General features: G+C 39.8%; 1 protein-coding gene across 6 annotated transcripts in view; it reads left to right on the forward strand.

The window, feature by feature from the left end:
- LOC103479288 (uncharacterized) overlaps positions 1 to 12,857 on the forward strand; it is an 86,096-nt gene that overhangs the window by 64,531 nt on the left and 8,708 nt on the right. For 3 of the 6 annotated variants that reach the window (XM_081597920.1, XM_081597921.1, XM_081597924.1), the window contains 6 exons: positions 27 to 215; positions 1,451 to 1,565; positions 1,914 to 1,973; positions 2,107 to 2,363; positions 7,539 to 7,598; positions 12,181 to 12,273. In XM_081597920.1, the coding sequence (XP_081454046.1) occupies positions 27 to 215; positions 1,451 to 1,565; positions 1,914 to 1,973; positions 2,107 to 2,363; positions 7,539 to 7,598; positions 12,181 to 12,273 (774 nt within the window). The remainder of the gene's footprint in view (positions 1 to 26; positions 216 to 1,450; positions 1,566 to 1,913; positions 1,974 to 2,106; positions 2,364 to 7,538; positions 7,599 to 12,180; positions 12,274 to 12,857) is intronic. The other 3 variants (XM_081597923.1, XM_081597922.1, XM_008433643.3) reach the window with 3 other exon arrangements.

Consider the following 12,857-nt stretch of genomic DNA (forward strand, 5'->3'; position numbering starts at 1 on the left):
CCTCCCCATTTGCATTCATAACCCAGCCTGATGTGGGTCCAACCAAACAAAACTCAGCCAAATCGCGTCCATCCACCCTTTCCACCAATGATGCGGCCAACTCTGCCAAACGCCCCTCCCCCCCTGCAGCCAATAAAAAAAGCCCTGCGCCCAAGGCGACCACACCCACCGCTGCAAAACGTCAGCCAACCACAGGCTCGACCAAGGCTGCCAAGGTGAGTTCAAATCCTTTGTGTCGTATATGAAATGATGCAGCGAATCAGTAAAACCTTCATGATGAGAAATTGATCAGCATGTTGTTGCATAGAAGAGTAGGGAAACGTCTCAGTGACCAACCGTGCAGTGTCCATTTAAACTTCACAAGAACTTTATAATCAGGACATTTCATTTCTGCTTGCAGACGCTCATAAAAAGGTGTTTATTTTTTACCCACACAAAATCTCCCGTCTAATAAAACTTTAAAAGTGCTTCTTTTCCTGTGGGACGTCAGACATCATGGGCCATCCCTCTGTCCCAAATCTCATTTCAAATCTCATAATATTAAAGCTTCATCCCACCTGCTTTTCTTCATGAATTTTAGGTGTGCGCCTTAACCTTTCATTAACTTCCATCCTTTGTTTTACTCATCGCTGCCTGATTAGAATTTTTTTGGCCTGTGTGCACACTGCGGCGAAAGGAAGCACGCGTACCAAAGAGGCAGAAATATACATTTATGTTCATACTGTCACACAAAAGGATTAACATCCTCATAGGGCGCTGTGCATGGAAGCTTAAAGGCCACTGATACTCGGCGCCTCGGTAGAAAATTATGCAAATACCACGGCGAGTCTTTATCACGTTTAACTGAGATAGAAAAATCCTCAACAGTAGAGCTATTTCACAAAGCCCTTACTTTGGATTAAAACACCTACCTCTGCTTATTGCATTTGACTTCTGATCTTTTTCAGTAACAGTCAGTGTTGTTTAAAAATGTGCTGGTGATTTTGGAGAAATTTGATTTTAACGGTGTTGAAGTCTTTTTTGTGTGACAAACTGCTCTACTCAGGAGTCTAAACGGAGAACCTTTAAGCACAAAGTTACACTTTTTAATGGAGAAAGAGAATTTTACCCTTAAAGGTAAGACCGTGGTGACTGCTGTGCTTTTGTGTGCTTGGCTGTCGGTGCGATTCAGCCCCTTGCTTAGACATATAAATGTCTCTGTGGTGTCCCATTATTCAAAATCTCCTTTCACTCTTACTAAACATGACTTTAATACTTGTATCTGTACTTTAAGCTCAACTACAACACATGACTTGGTGGCAAACCATTTAAACTGATAAATAATACCAAATCTTCATATAGTTTCTACTGTTAATCAACTGCAGGCAATAAGTGAGTCCTGTGGGTTTGTGCGTTTGGTAAACGACCCAAGTGAAGTGGCCCAGCCTCTACTGTCTGCTTTGAATTTCAGACTCCAGAAAATGGCGCCGCGGAGAAACGCCCACCCGTACCAAAGGCCACGCCCACTCCTCGGCAGGCCCCCAGTAAGAACGGCACCTCTGCGGTGGCTGCGAATAAAGCCACAGGTACACACAGTGTCATCTCTGACAAGACATCTAGAGTTTCTATTCTTCCTTCCACACAATTACTTTCTAAAAAAACATCGTTGTCTCTGAGAGTCACTCTAAGAAAACCTCCGACTGTAACTGGAGCAGTGAGTCACACTGGCACCCCTCAGGCAAAAGGCTCACCGAATTGTTATCATATGTTGCACTTTAGATTCAAGTGCAACCTTTCCTAGACACCGCACTCATATTTTTATCTGCACATCACAAACAGAATCTCACCTCTCTAAGAAAGGAGGCTGTGAATCAGTCAAGGACATGTTTGCGTCAAACTGCCGTCTTTTTTTTTCTTCCCCTCTCTCTTCTCAGCTAGCAAAAATGACAAGAATGAGAACAAGACGGGGGAGGCCAAGAAACCCAAAACTACAAGTAAGAAAAGTAAAGTTTTATTCCTGATTACAATATTAAGAGCTGTGTAAGATGTTAGATAGCATAGTTAAGACTGAATGTGATCGTTTCCTACTTCACAGTTGTTAAAAGGTAATTCTCTTGTCCCCTCCAGTGCGTCCTCGCCCCGCATCCACAGCCACTCCGGCAACCCCATCTGCCTCACCCAACGGCGAAGGTGCCGCCTCCCATCGCCGCCGCGTCATCACAAAACCACCGGTGCCCAAGCAGAACCCTCTAGAGAAGAAGACAGCGGCGCCTCGCCCTCCCCGAACCCCCCGACCCATCAACACTCCGACGCCAGATCTGAAGAATGTGCGCTCCAAGATCGGATCCATCGACAACATCAAGTACCAGCCGGGAGGCGGGAAGGTAAGGGGAACAAAAAAAGGGGGTCTGCACCTGTGAGAGGTTGATAAATAATTCAGAACAGAGATGTTCCTGTCAGGATTCCTGAAAGGTGGAACAACAAACAAGGTGGTAGTTTGTAATTCAAATAGCTGTCAGGTGCTACATTATAATAACATGGTTTGTATTCCAAAAGGCTTTTTCTGCCGTTTCTACATATTGTAGTTATATTACAATGCAGTCAAACTGAGCTTTTTCCTGTTGGGTCATCCCAACTGACTTGATACCAGTTAATGGTATCAAGTCATCAACTCCTGGAGTAATCACAAGAGGAAATACTCAATTGTTTAATTTGTCACAGAAAAATACGAATAAAATCAAGCCTTGAATTTCCATTCATTTAGTGAGAGACAAAAAAAAAGAAAAAACTGTTGGAAAATAATTATTTTCAGACAAATTACAGTTATAAGTATCTCAAACAATTTCTATAAAATAAATGTCACCAACTCATTGTTTTAATTTATGCATCACTCTTCTTAAGTTAACCAGAATGTTAAGAAACATTCAGTTTTTACATACATGGCTTCTTGTTTACCTGGGGTACAAATGTAAAAATAAAATGGTCTGTGTAAATATAATGTGTAATGTGACACTGTAGTCTGTTGTTCTTAGCCACTCTTCAAGATGGCAAAGACAGGAGAACATGCCATTCAGCTAATGTGGATGTGTGTTGATCTTCTTCAATCAAGAAATGACTATAAAAAGTAGCCACTATATATGACATATATGCCTAAATAATAATAATGAAATAACTTTAAACAGACAACTTGAACAATGACAACCCAAGCTGGAAGACTGCCACCACGCACAGTGAGAAGTATTGCAAGTGAGGCAGATAAAATCTTCACAACTGCACTAAATTATGCAAATTATGCTTCTGACATGTAGTGAAAATGGCTGTATATTTAAGAAACACTATTGTATAAACTCGTAGAACTGATACAAAAAAAACTGATACACACGCACGCACACAATAAAAGCTGGAGCGCGATGTTTTTGTAATGAGCTGCAAAGCTTGAATACAGAACCGAGTCCAGGCGTTGCGGATCTTATGGCTGAGAAAATAATAAGGGCTGCTGTTTTAACGCCGGCCTTAGACCACCACTGTGTTCTGGTCTCAAAGTAACACCAATTAGCTGGTGCTGATCAGCATAGCTGGTCAGACTTCTCTTTGGAGGATCATTTAATTAAATTAAATGTCATACACCTCTGCTCGTATATGTTGCGCTATGGTGTGGAATATTTACATAACAATAAAAAGCACCTGAGGCACTTATAAAGGAAACTCGGCCATAGCCGTGACAGTGAGGCACATAAGATGTTCAAATGAAAAAATTTGAAAAACTTTCATTGAAAACCAAATCGCATAAATCGTGTGAACCTTGAGTTAGTGCACTTTTTTAAAAGTAATCACCGTTACACCTTACAGTTTAATTAAGTGGTTGTGTAATTTCAGAAATGGAGTGGGATTATTTTCTTTTGAGTATCATTTTTCAAACGGGGCTTTCTGAAACAGGTTCCTTGACTATAATTGTTCTCATAATGAGGAGATAAGCAGCTATAAATCTCTCTGATAACATCTCTCTCTTTCCCGGCATCGATCCACCGCCGTCCTTTTATTCCTTCATCTTTCTGCCGGCTTCCTCTGTCTGTCAGCCCCATCCAACATGCTCCATTATCGGTATTCATCGGTGTCTAATTCTATGTCTCTCCCTCCCTGTGTGAGTCTATGTAGCACACATGGACAGACACCTGGGAAAACATTTAAACATGTGCAGCTAAGCAGCCTTCGTTCCATGCCAAACGCTTTGCCTGCACGTCAGATCTTGTCACGTCTCAGTGCCCTGACTGGGTTGTCTGTCTCTGTCTCTTTGGTGTTTGTGACTCCTTGTCTTGGGGAGAGAATTGTGCTGTCACTTTGGATCATGGACATGATCCCCTTATCTGCTTGCCTTGCCTTGTGATATTCTGTCAGTGCAGCTCATCGTCGTTTGTCCATCTTCTCCAAGTTGTCTGTCACAGAACCGGGTCTTCTTTTGGCCACACTTCAGTTCACAGGCACCGATTGCTAAGACTAAGACTGAACTTTTAATTATGCATTTGAAGAGTTCCTTTTTTCAGAGTGGAATGGTACAATTTCAATCATCTTATAAAAGGTATACATTTCCCTCAAGAAGTTTCAAGAAAACGAAAGGTTATGGCATTATTCTAATTCGTTTTTTCTGATCACTCACCATGTCAGAATTGGTGGATATTATTAAAGTTAGTTTGTTTGCATAGAGCCCATAAACTTACAATGAGTTTAAGGTCACGGCCATCCCACAGGCCTGATTTTAATCTGCCCAGTCTAAAGCAGTTTTTATGTTTAGGATCGCTGTCCTAATTGCGCACACCGTTGTGTCCGAGCTTCACTGCTGTGAGTACTGTGTGACTTCCAGAAATGCAGAAATACATTTAAAGGATGTTATCTCACAAGATAAAACTGTGGTCTGTTTGAGTTATTGACTGATGTCAGAAATGTATCAACCAAAGGCCCAATGTCTCTTATTGTTTTAGAAAAAAAAGTTTTTATCATGCAAAATTAAGGATTTTAGGGTTGTTTTTTCTTTTACTAGATAGTATTGTACAGTGCAAGGTGATGACACCTTGTCTCCTGCCATCACCTGATAGCTGATATTTAGCTATTTACATCAAACTCAAATATAAAGTTAACTAAACTATTCTTAACTCAATTGTCTGCTATCTTGCTGTTCTTTCATTGGAGGTAAAAGCAAAAATTAATTTCTTCTAATGTTTCATATTCAGGCATGGGAGACTTACAACATCTACTATTCAAATTATTTTATATTAGTTAGTATTAAATCAATGTTGTATTCTTACAGATGCCTCTTCATATGTTTTGACACTTTATTAAATTATGCAGTTCCTTTATCCTTTCATCATACTGCGTATATGTTTATGCTTTTACATTTTCTGAGATATTGAAAGCTCATTTCGGTTTCTTGTTATCTAACAGCACAGGAGCAAATTTTGTCCTTCTGTTCTCCTTAAAACGTGCAGAGCTCTCTCCGTCAGATCGGTCCATGCGTCATTAACCTTCTTTTGCCTGGTCGTGCTGTGGGGCTGCAGGCCAGGTTGCAGCAGCCTGTGGCTGGATGGAGCAGGGTTCACAAACCTGCCCACATCTGTCAAATCCTCTACAGACCCACAGAGACGCCATCTGCACTGAATTTATCTGAGAGAACAGCAGACACGCGCCTCTTTTGGCGTCACTCCTTTTCATCTTTACTGTGACCTCTTGTTTTCCCCACAATTATCAGTGTAATGTTAGATACATTTCTTTAAACTGTATTGGCCTTGGATGGGTTATTTTTATGTGTGTATTTTTACAGGAGCCCTTGGGGGGTTCCTCTGTCGTCTTATTTTTTTGTCAGACGTGCTGTTTGTCACCTTCCAAAATAAACCACTGCCCTGAATCACACTTACAAAGACAGTGTATCCACCAAGTGTTACCTTGTTTTTATTTATTTTTTGTTGTTGTTGTTCTAATTACCGTCCATCTGAGATTTAGTTTTTTAGTTGTTTTTTTTTTTGGAATGGGACTAAAGTTCAGACCATTGTTGGGATGTGTCGTCTCATTCTTTGACTGGTCTTATGCTCCTCTGTGCAGCTGTTAATACCGCCTTTGCAGTACACATTTGAATTTTTTCACATTTTGTCACATTATAACCCGAAACGTAGCTTTTTTAATGGGATTTTAGGTGACATAGCAACACAAAAAGTAATAAATAAATACAAATTGTAACAAAAAGGTGAGGATTTTGATTTATTTAAAGATGAAAAATCAGAAAGGTGTTGCACGCAGTTTGTATTCGGCCTCCTTAAATCAGATACCCTTAAATAAAATCCAGTATATCCAGCTGTTTTCAGTCCCCTTGTGTGTAAGTTGCAGCCAGCTGGTTTATGAAGACCTGCAAGGTTTATAAGCATCAAATAACGTCAATGTCAGATTTATTTATATAGCACTTTAAAACAGGTATAAATCTGCACCAAAGTGCTGCACAAGAACAACACAAATAACAAAACAGAGCACAAAACAAAACATCAATTAAATGCCAAAGAGTAAAAATGAGTTTTAAGAAGCGATTTAAAATGATCCAGGCTGTGGGCAGATCTAATCTGGAAAGGTAAGTTATTCCATAAAACAGGAGCAGCAACAGGAAAAGCTTGATCTCCTTTCCTCTTAAGTAACATGCCATGACAGCTTATAAAGAAATTTAAAGATGAGTTTATGGCACAAAGAATCTGGTTAGAAGTATCGGGAGATAAACACAAGGTTAAGCTAAGAAAAAAATCTAGAGGCTGGTTTGACTAAAAACTAAAGATACAACAGGAAAACCTGATATCTCTGTCCCAGACACTCTCCACTCAATTCAGCAGAATTAGATAAGGATGACAAAACCTGCAGTCATGAGATATCACCTCCCAAAGAATGCATACAGCAAATATAGCACATTTACAGTGACAGTTATTGAGACGTGGGGTTGAATACATACCCTTTCCACAGTATGTGCTAAATTTTGTTGGTCTGTCACATAAAATCCCATTAAAACCTTAATAAAACACAGACTAAAATAGTATATGAATACTTCAGCAAGGCGCTGTAATTGTTGATTCAGTTTCAATAAATCTGAACTAATCTACTGTTTTTTTTTTCATTATCATTTTGAAGGCGCTCCATCTGCTTTAAATTTAAATATCTTCCCTGATCCATTTGCACAGACTGTGTTTGTTTAAAATGTTTCATACATCCAGAGGTTCAGACTGTGAACTAGATGTACTTGATTCATGTTGTGTTTTCTCCCACCCACTCCTTGATGTTCATTGGCTGCAACAACCCACACACACGCGCACACACACACACACACACACACGCACGCGCGCGCACATGCGCGCACACACACACACACACACACGCACACACACACACACACACACACACACATTGGATTTATCCAGCCGCTCTCCTTTTGATCAACCTCATGGCCCCATGCGGACTTCTGCTGCTCCACGTCGTTGTGCTTTGGCGTGTGGTTGGTTGGAGGTTTTTATTGACTGGGGGCCTGGTTGTCTCCCCAGGTCTCCTCCACCCCGAACAACAAGACATCCGACCCCGCCACCCCCGCCGCCAAGGCCAGAGTGAGTCTCTGCCACCTCACACACCGCTGCATTCTTCCAACCTATCCCCATAAAATGCCACTCATCCTATCTACATCCACTCAACGCACACCACAACTTGGTGTTCATATAAACATTACAAGCTACACTTTGTTTTTGTTTTACGTTTGTGCTATTTCCACTGTTGGTTTTTAGAGTTATGTACTCCAGGAATGGATTAAAAGAATCTGAACTTAATAGTAAAAGTAGAATGTGCTCGTAATAGTAGCACATTCTGCTGTCTTGTGTTTGTGTCGGACAGCGTTGAGCTTTATGTTGATTACTGTTAAGAAGTGAAATAGACCAAACTAATCAATCCCCTTTGCAGACTTTAAAGTCATCTTGTATTTTATCAACAGGATTTCTCTGGGTTGAAGTAGTATTTATGATTTGGGCCCAGAGTCCAGACTGGAATCTGATGTAAACTGGCTCAAATGGTTTAAAATATTCAAATTAGCAATTTCAACCTTGCTTCTTGAAAACCTGTGATTTACTATATTGACATAAAATGAATGATGATTTCTGCATGTTTTCTCTCCATATCCAGTTTTGCTTTGTTTTTTTACTGTACAAATAGGTAAAAGTATAGATAGCATTTTCGTCCGGCAGGGATATTTTTCACCTTTACATAACATGTTGTTGATTTCACTGCACCACAACCAATTCCTCTCATCTTCTAAGTCAACCAATTCCATTTCTCACACATCCGCATCCACTCACACCGTCTACAGGACGTACCAAGTGAACCACATTGTTTGATGTGACATCTTGTATAAAATGGAGTCGTTCAAAATCTTCTCTCTGTTCTTCTGTTTTCCCCGGCTTTGCCTCCAGCGACGCCTGATTTAAGTGCAGCCAGGGATAAATATCTCTGTTTTTTTTTCCCTCCATTTTCTGTGCACTTGTGCACATCAATCCTAAGAATAAAACAAAGCAAAAGAAACGTTTCAAAGTTACACTTTTGATTAGCAGGCTAAAGAAAATCTGCCAGCATATCAAGCTGAAAATCTGAGACGGTGGCTTTGCTTCCCTTACTGTGTGTCTGTGTTTTTTTTCCTGAACCATTTCTTTCATCTCTCAGTTACAGTGACGGTGAAGACAGCTACCGGACTTTCAAGGCAAAAAATAAAAAAAGACTCCTAAGAAATAAACAGTGTGAATTCTGAGCTGTTTTTTGTGAACTTTAACTTTTTACATTTACTGGCACAAATCTATTTTACTTGGATTTTATGTGACAGGCCAACACAAAGCAATGCACAATAATGACAAGAGAAAAAAAAGAATAATTGGGTTTAGCACATTCTTTTACAATAACAATCATAAGTGTACGAATTCAACCAACCCTCCCACACACGGCCAGACTTTCTAAAATCATCTTTTGCTGCAATTACAGCAGCAATTAGTATGTCTGTACAAGCCTTGGACATCTAGAGACTGAAATTGGTGTTTATCCTTACTTACAGAACAGCCCAAGCTCAGTCAGATTAGACTCCATTAGTGAAAATCAGTTCTCTGGTTTTACCACAGAAAATTAATTTGATTTAGAGTTTAACTATGCTTTGAAATGAAACATTAACAATCTCTGCTTCTGCCCCTGAGTTACAACAGAGCTGCTCTGTTGACGATCTAGGTGGATGTTCATTTCGTGTTGTTTCGTAGCCTAACCCTGATTTTAAACGTCTCTGCAGCTTCACTTTCCTTTGTCTCACCAACGCTGCTTATTCACCGATTTTTCCCTAGCAAACATCAAACTCTGACAAAAGAGCATCTCTCAAAACATCCGGACTTATACTGAAATTACGCACAGTTGGACTTTGTTTGCTGAGTACTTGATTTCTGAAGGGATTTGATTGTAATTGGGGCTATCAGATTAAGAGAGGCTGAATACGAACACACACCTCAACTTCTCCTTTTTTATATTTTGAAACCTTTTCAAACCATGCATCACTTTTCTTCCACTTCTTATGCATTACTTTACTTTGGCCTGTCAGAGAAAATCCCTAAACAACATTGAAATATGCAGTTTTGAGATCACAAAATGTGAAAACAATATTCAAGGGACAAAGTACTTAGTAGGTACCATCATCTCTGTCTGAGAATGTAGTTTTTCACATCATCATATTAAAGCTTTGACTCATCTTACTGCATGAAATGGATGAATAAGGTGACTGCGGGTTCAGGTGTCTTGCAATTGAAGGTTGTGGGATCAATTCCTCCTTTCTCATTTGTCCCTTCTTGGGCAAGGCACTAAGCTGCCTGCTAATCTGTGTGTCTTGTATCATTGTGTTTCTGAGTGCGAATCTGGCTCTAATCACCTGGAGCAGTCAGTATGACTGGAAAACCGCTGTAAAAGTTCAGCCCATTTACCATTGTGGTCTCTCTAAGATTGAAAGTTGCCGTTTTAGTTTATAATTGCTCATAAATATTAAGGATTTAAAAACTAACCGTAACACCACAGCAGCTTGATTTGTCTGCTTAGAATCGATTATTTATTTCTTCTTTCTTTTTTAGCGCAACATAAACGAGAAAAAAAAAACTGTGAGAGAAGGTGTTCATGCCCAGCTGCTCCTGTTTGTGTGTGTGTGTGTGTGTGTGTGTGTGTGTGTGTGTGTGTGTGTGTGTGTGTGTGTGTGTGTGTGTGTGTGTGTGTGTGTGTGTGTGTGTGTGTGTGTGTGTGTGTGTGTGTGTGTGTGTGTGTGTGTGTGTATGCTCACGTGATAAGTGAATGCGCGCTAGCTGTGCTTAGTGAGTCATCCGTCGCCTGTTCCACCTGCGTCATCATGCTGTGTTTTATCCGAGCGAAGGAGACTTGGACACAAAGAGATTGGAGGAACCCGCCTTACGTCTGCTGCTGGGCGTTTTTACTTCACACTACGAGCGCAGAGGCAACAAATGAAACGTTTATCTTTATGTCGAATACGTCGTAGAGGTCCATGTGATTCATTTCTGCCGGCTTGCTTGGTTTTATTCTCAAAAGTCTTTAGCCAATACTAGTAATAAATCGTCTCCTTTAACTCAAATTCATTGCCTACAATGAGTCACCTCAGTGCACAAAAAGAAATGTGTTTCTTCTTTGTCATTATATACTTTTATTACTACTGAAGATGACGTGCTTCTTCTTGCCAGCATCAAAAAATTATTTTGCAACGTGGAGCTAAATTTACTCCTTTTTTACAGCACAATAAATAATTTGCAGTTGAGACGTTATTTTCTTAAGATTAGGATTTACTTAATAAAACCTTTTGAACTGCAATAGGTTTGAAAATATAGATGATGTCACTTTAATTAAGCAGCATCATGTCCATGTTTCGTTATCCTTGATTGAACCACAAACACCTTCAAGGTTTGGAGTATTTTTTCTCACCTCATTTCAGACGACTTTGAATTTTCAGATGAGATATTCCCTTTAACCCATGGGTAAAAATATAATACTTTAGCTGTGCTTACACACAAATGTAAAATGTGTAACATAATTTGAAAGCTTTTACCTAAAAGCATCAAATTTTAAAATCTTTCCTACTGTGATGTATTGAATATCCCAGTTAAATGACATACATATAATGTATTTCTATTTCTATCTTGACATGAATTAATAAAAAGACCAATAGCAGTTTTCTCTATTTTTTTTTTTCTTATTTTTTTTTCTGTTGTGCAACATGTGTTTCAGGTAATTTCAGCTACTTTAGTTGGGCTACCTCTTCGTTAATCATCCTGAATTCAGCTGCTTTACAAACATGCCTAACAGAGTCTGTGTGCTTTTTTTTGTGTGTTTGAATTTCTTGTAAGTGTAACAAAAGTGTAGGAGTCTTCTTTCAGCCATCTGATCAGCAGTGTGCAGCAGTAGATTGGGTATGGGGAGCAGTGAGAGTAAGCAGAATACAAAGTCAAAAATCACTCATTAGATGTTCGTCATGTTTCACCTTAAAGGTGAGTTACAGGTTTGCTTTGGAGCTCAGCCTCTTGTGTCAGGTTTTTTTATTTTCTTCCCATAATTCAGACGTCTCGGCCAAACAAATGTGCATAGCAGCAGGTTGTTTAAAAAAAACAAATCATGGGCACAAGCTACATCATAAAGTTTTGAAAGTTAGCAGCCTCGTCTGTCACCTTCTGTTTCTTTTGTTTTGAGAGGCACCAATTATAAAATCACTGATTTTTTTTTATTTATTTATTTTTGCTGCATGTGCTCGGTCTCATTTTCAATGGTTTTCTGTGCTGTTTTAATGTAGCTAATGCATTTTATGGAAGCACTCTTGTTATTCTGTCAGAATGCACCCCACCTACCCCCGCCCCACCTCCGCTTTTAAAGAAGCATTCCCTAAAAATGTGCAATTAACAATGCTTTCAAGAACCACTGAGCTAACATAGCAAAGCAACTGAATAACAGAATCTCTTCCATAGTTTTAGTACAAGTCTACTCTGTTTTTGGCCATCTAAAGCCGCCAGCTGATCTGCTCTTTTCTGCTGCTCCTTTCTTTCTTTCTCCTCTCTTTTTCTTTCTCTTTTTTTCTCTCTTTCTGTCTTTCGCTTTGTGTGTGTGTGTGTGTGTCCGCCTGCCTGTCTTTAGGTTCAGATAGTGCACAAAAAGCTGGACTTCAGCCACGTCACCTCCCGCTGTGGCTCCAAGGACAATATCAAACATGTCCCTGGAGGTGGCAAAGTAAGTACTGCTGGAGCCAAGGGCAAGACTCTGGATCGGTTGGACGCATTTGCATCTCTCCTTTATATATATATATATATATACCTATTATACTCAGCCCTCACAGCTTGCTTTAAAGCCAAATGTTTCAAAGAGATCCATTCGCTCTGATGCAGAATGGACGATCTGGATCCGTCAATCTTCGCTGATTGGGTCTGATCTAGAAACTATTGGCGTGTCCATCAGAGTGAGGAGGAAATTGAGTTCAGCTGTAAAGCCGCCTTCTCCTATATCAAAGGTTTAAATGAAACTGATCGTCTTCAAAGTGGCCTGGAATTGAAGCATTGTAATTAGCACATCAGTGGCCCCCACTGTTTGCACTTTTGATTGATTTTACTTTTGAGCGTCCACCCCTCCGGTTGTTCTTCCCATCTGCTTTAAACACCTGCTGCACTATCCCATTGCATCTCTTGGCTGCTCTCAACAACAGCTTTACCAGCTAAGGCTTGTGAATAAAACACCAAAGGTTTTATTGTACTAATATATAGTGAGGATTTATGTACCAAGTCAGTCTAACGATTAAACAAGGCTAATTTACCCTTTTT

The sequence above is a fragment of the Poecilia reticulata genome, chromosome 17, assembly GCF_904066995.2.
Source record: "Poecilia reticulata chromosome 17, P_reticulata-male-v2, whole genome shotgun sequence".
NCBI classification, from domain to species: Eukaryota; Metazoa; Chordata; class Actinopteri; order Cyprinodontiformes; family Poeciliidae; genus Poecilia; species Poecilia reticulata.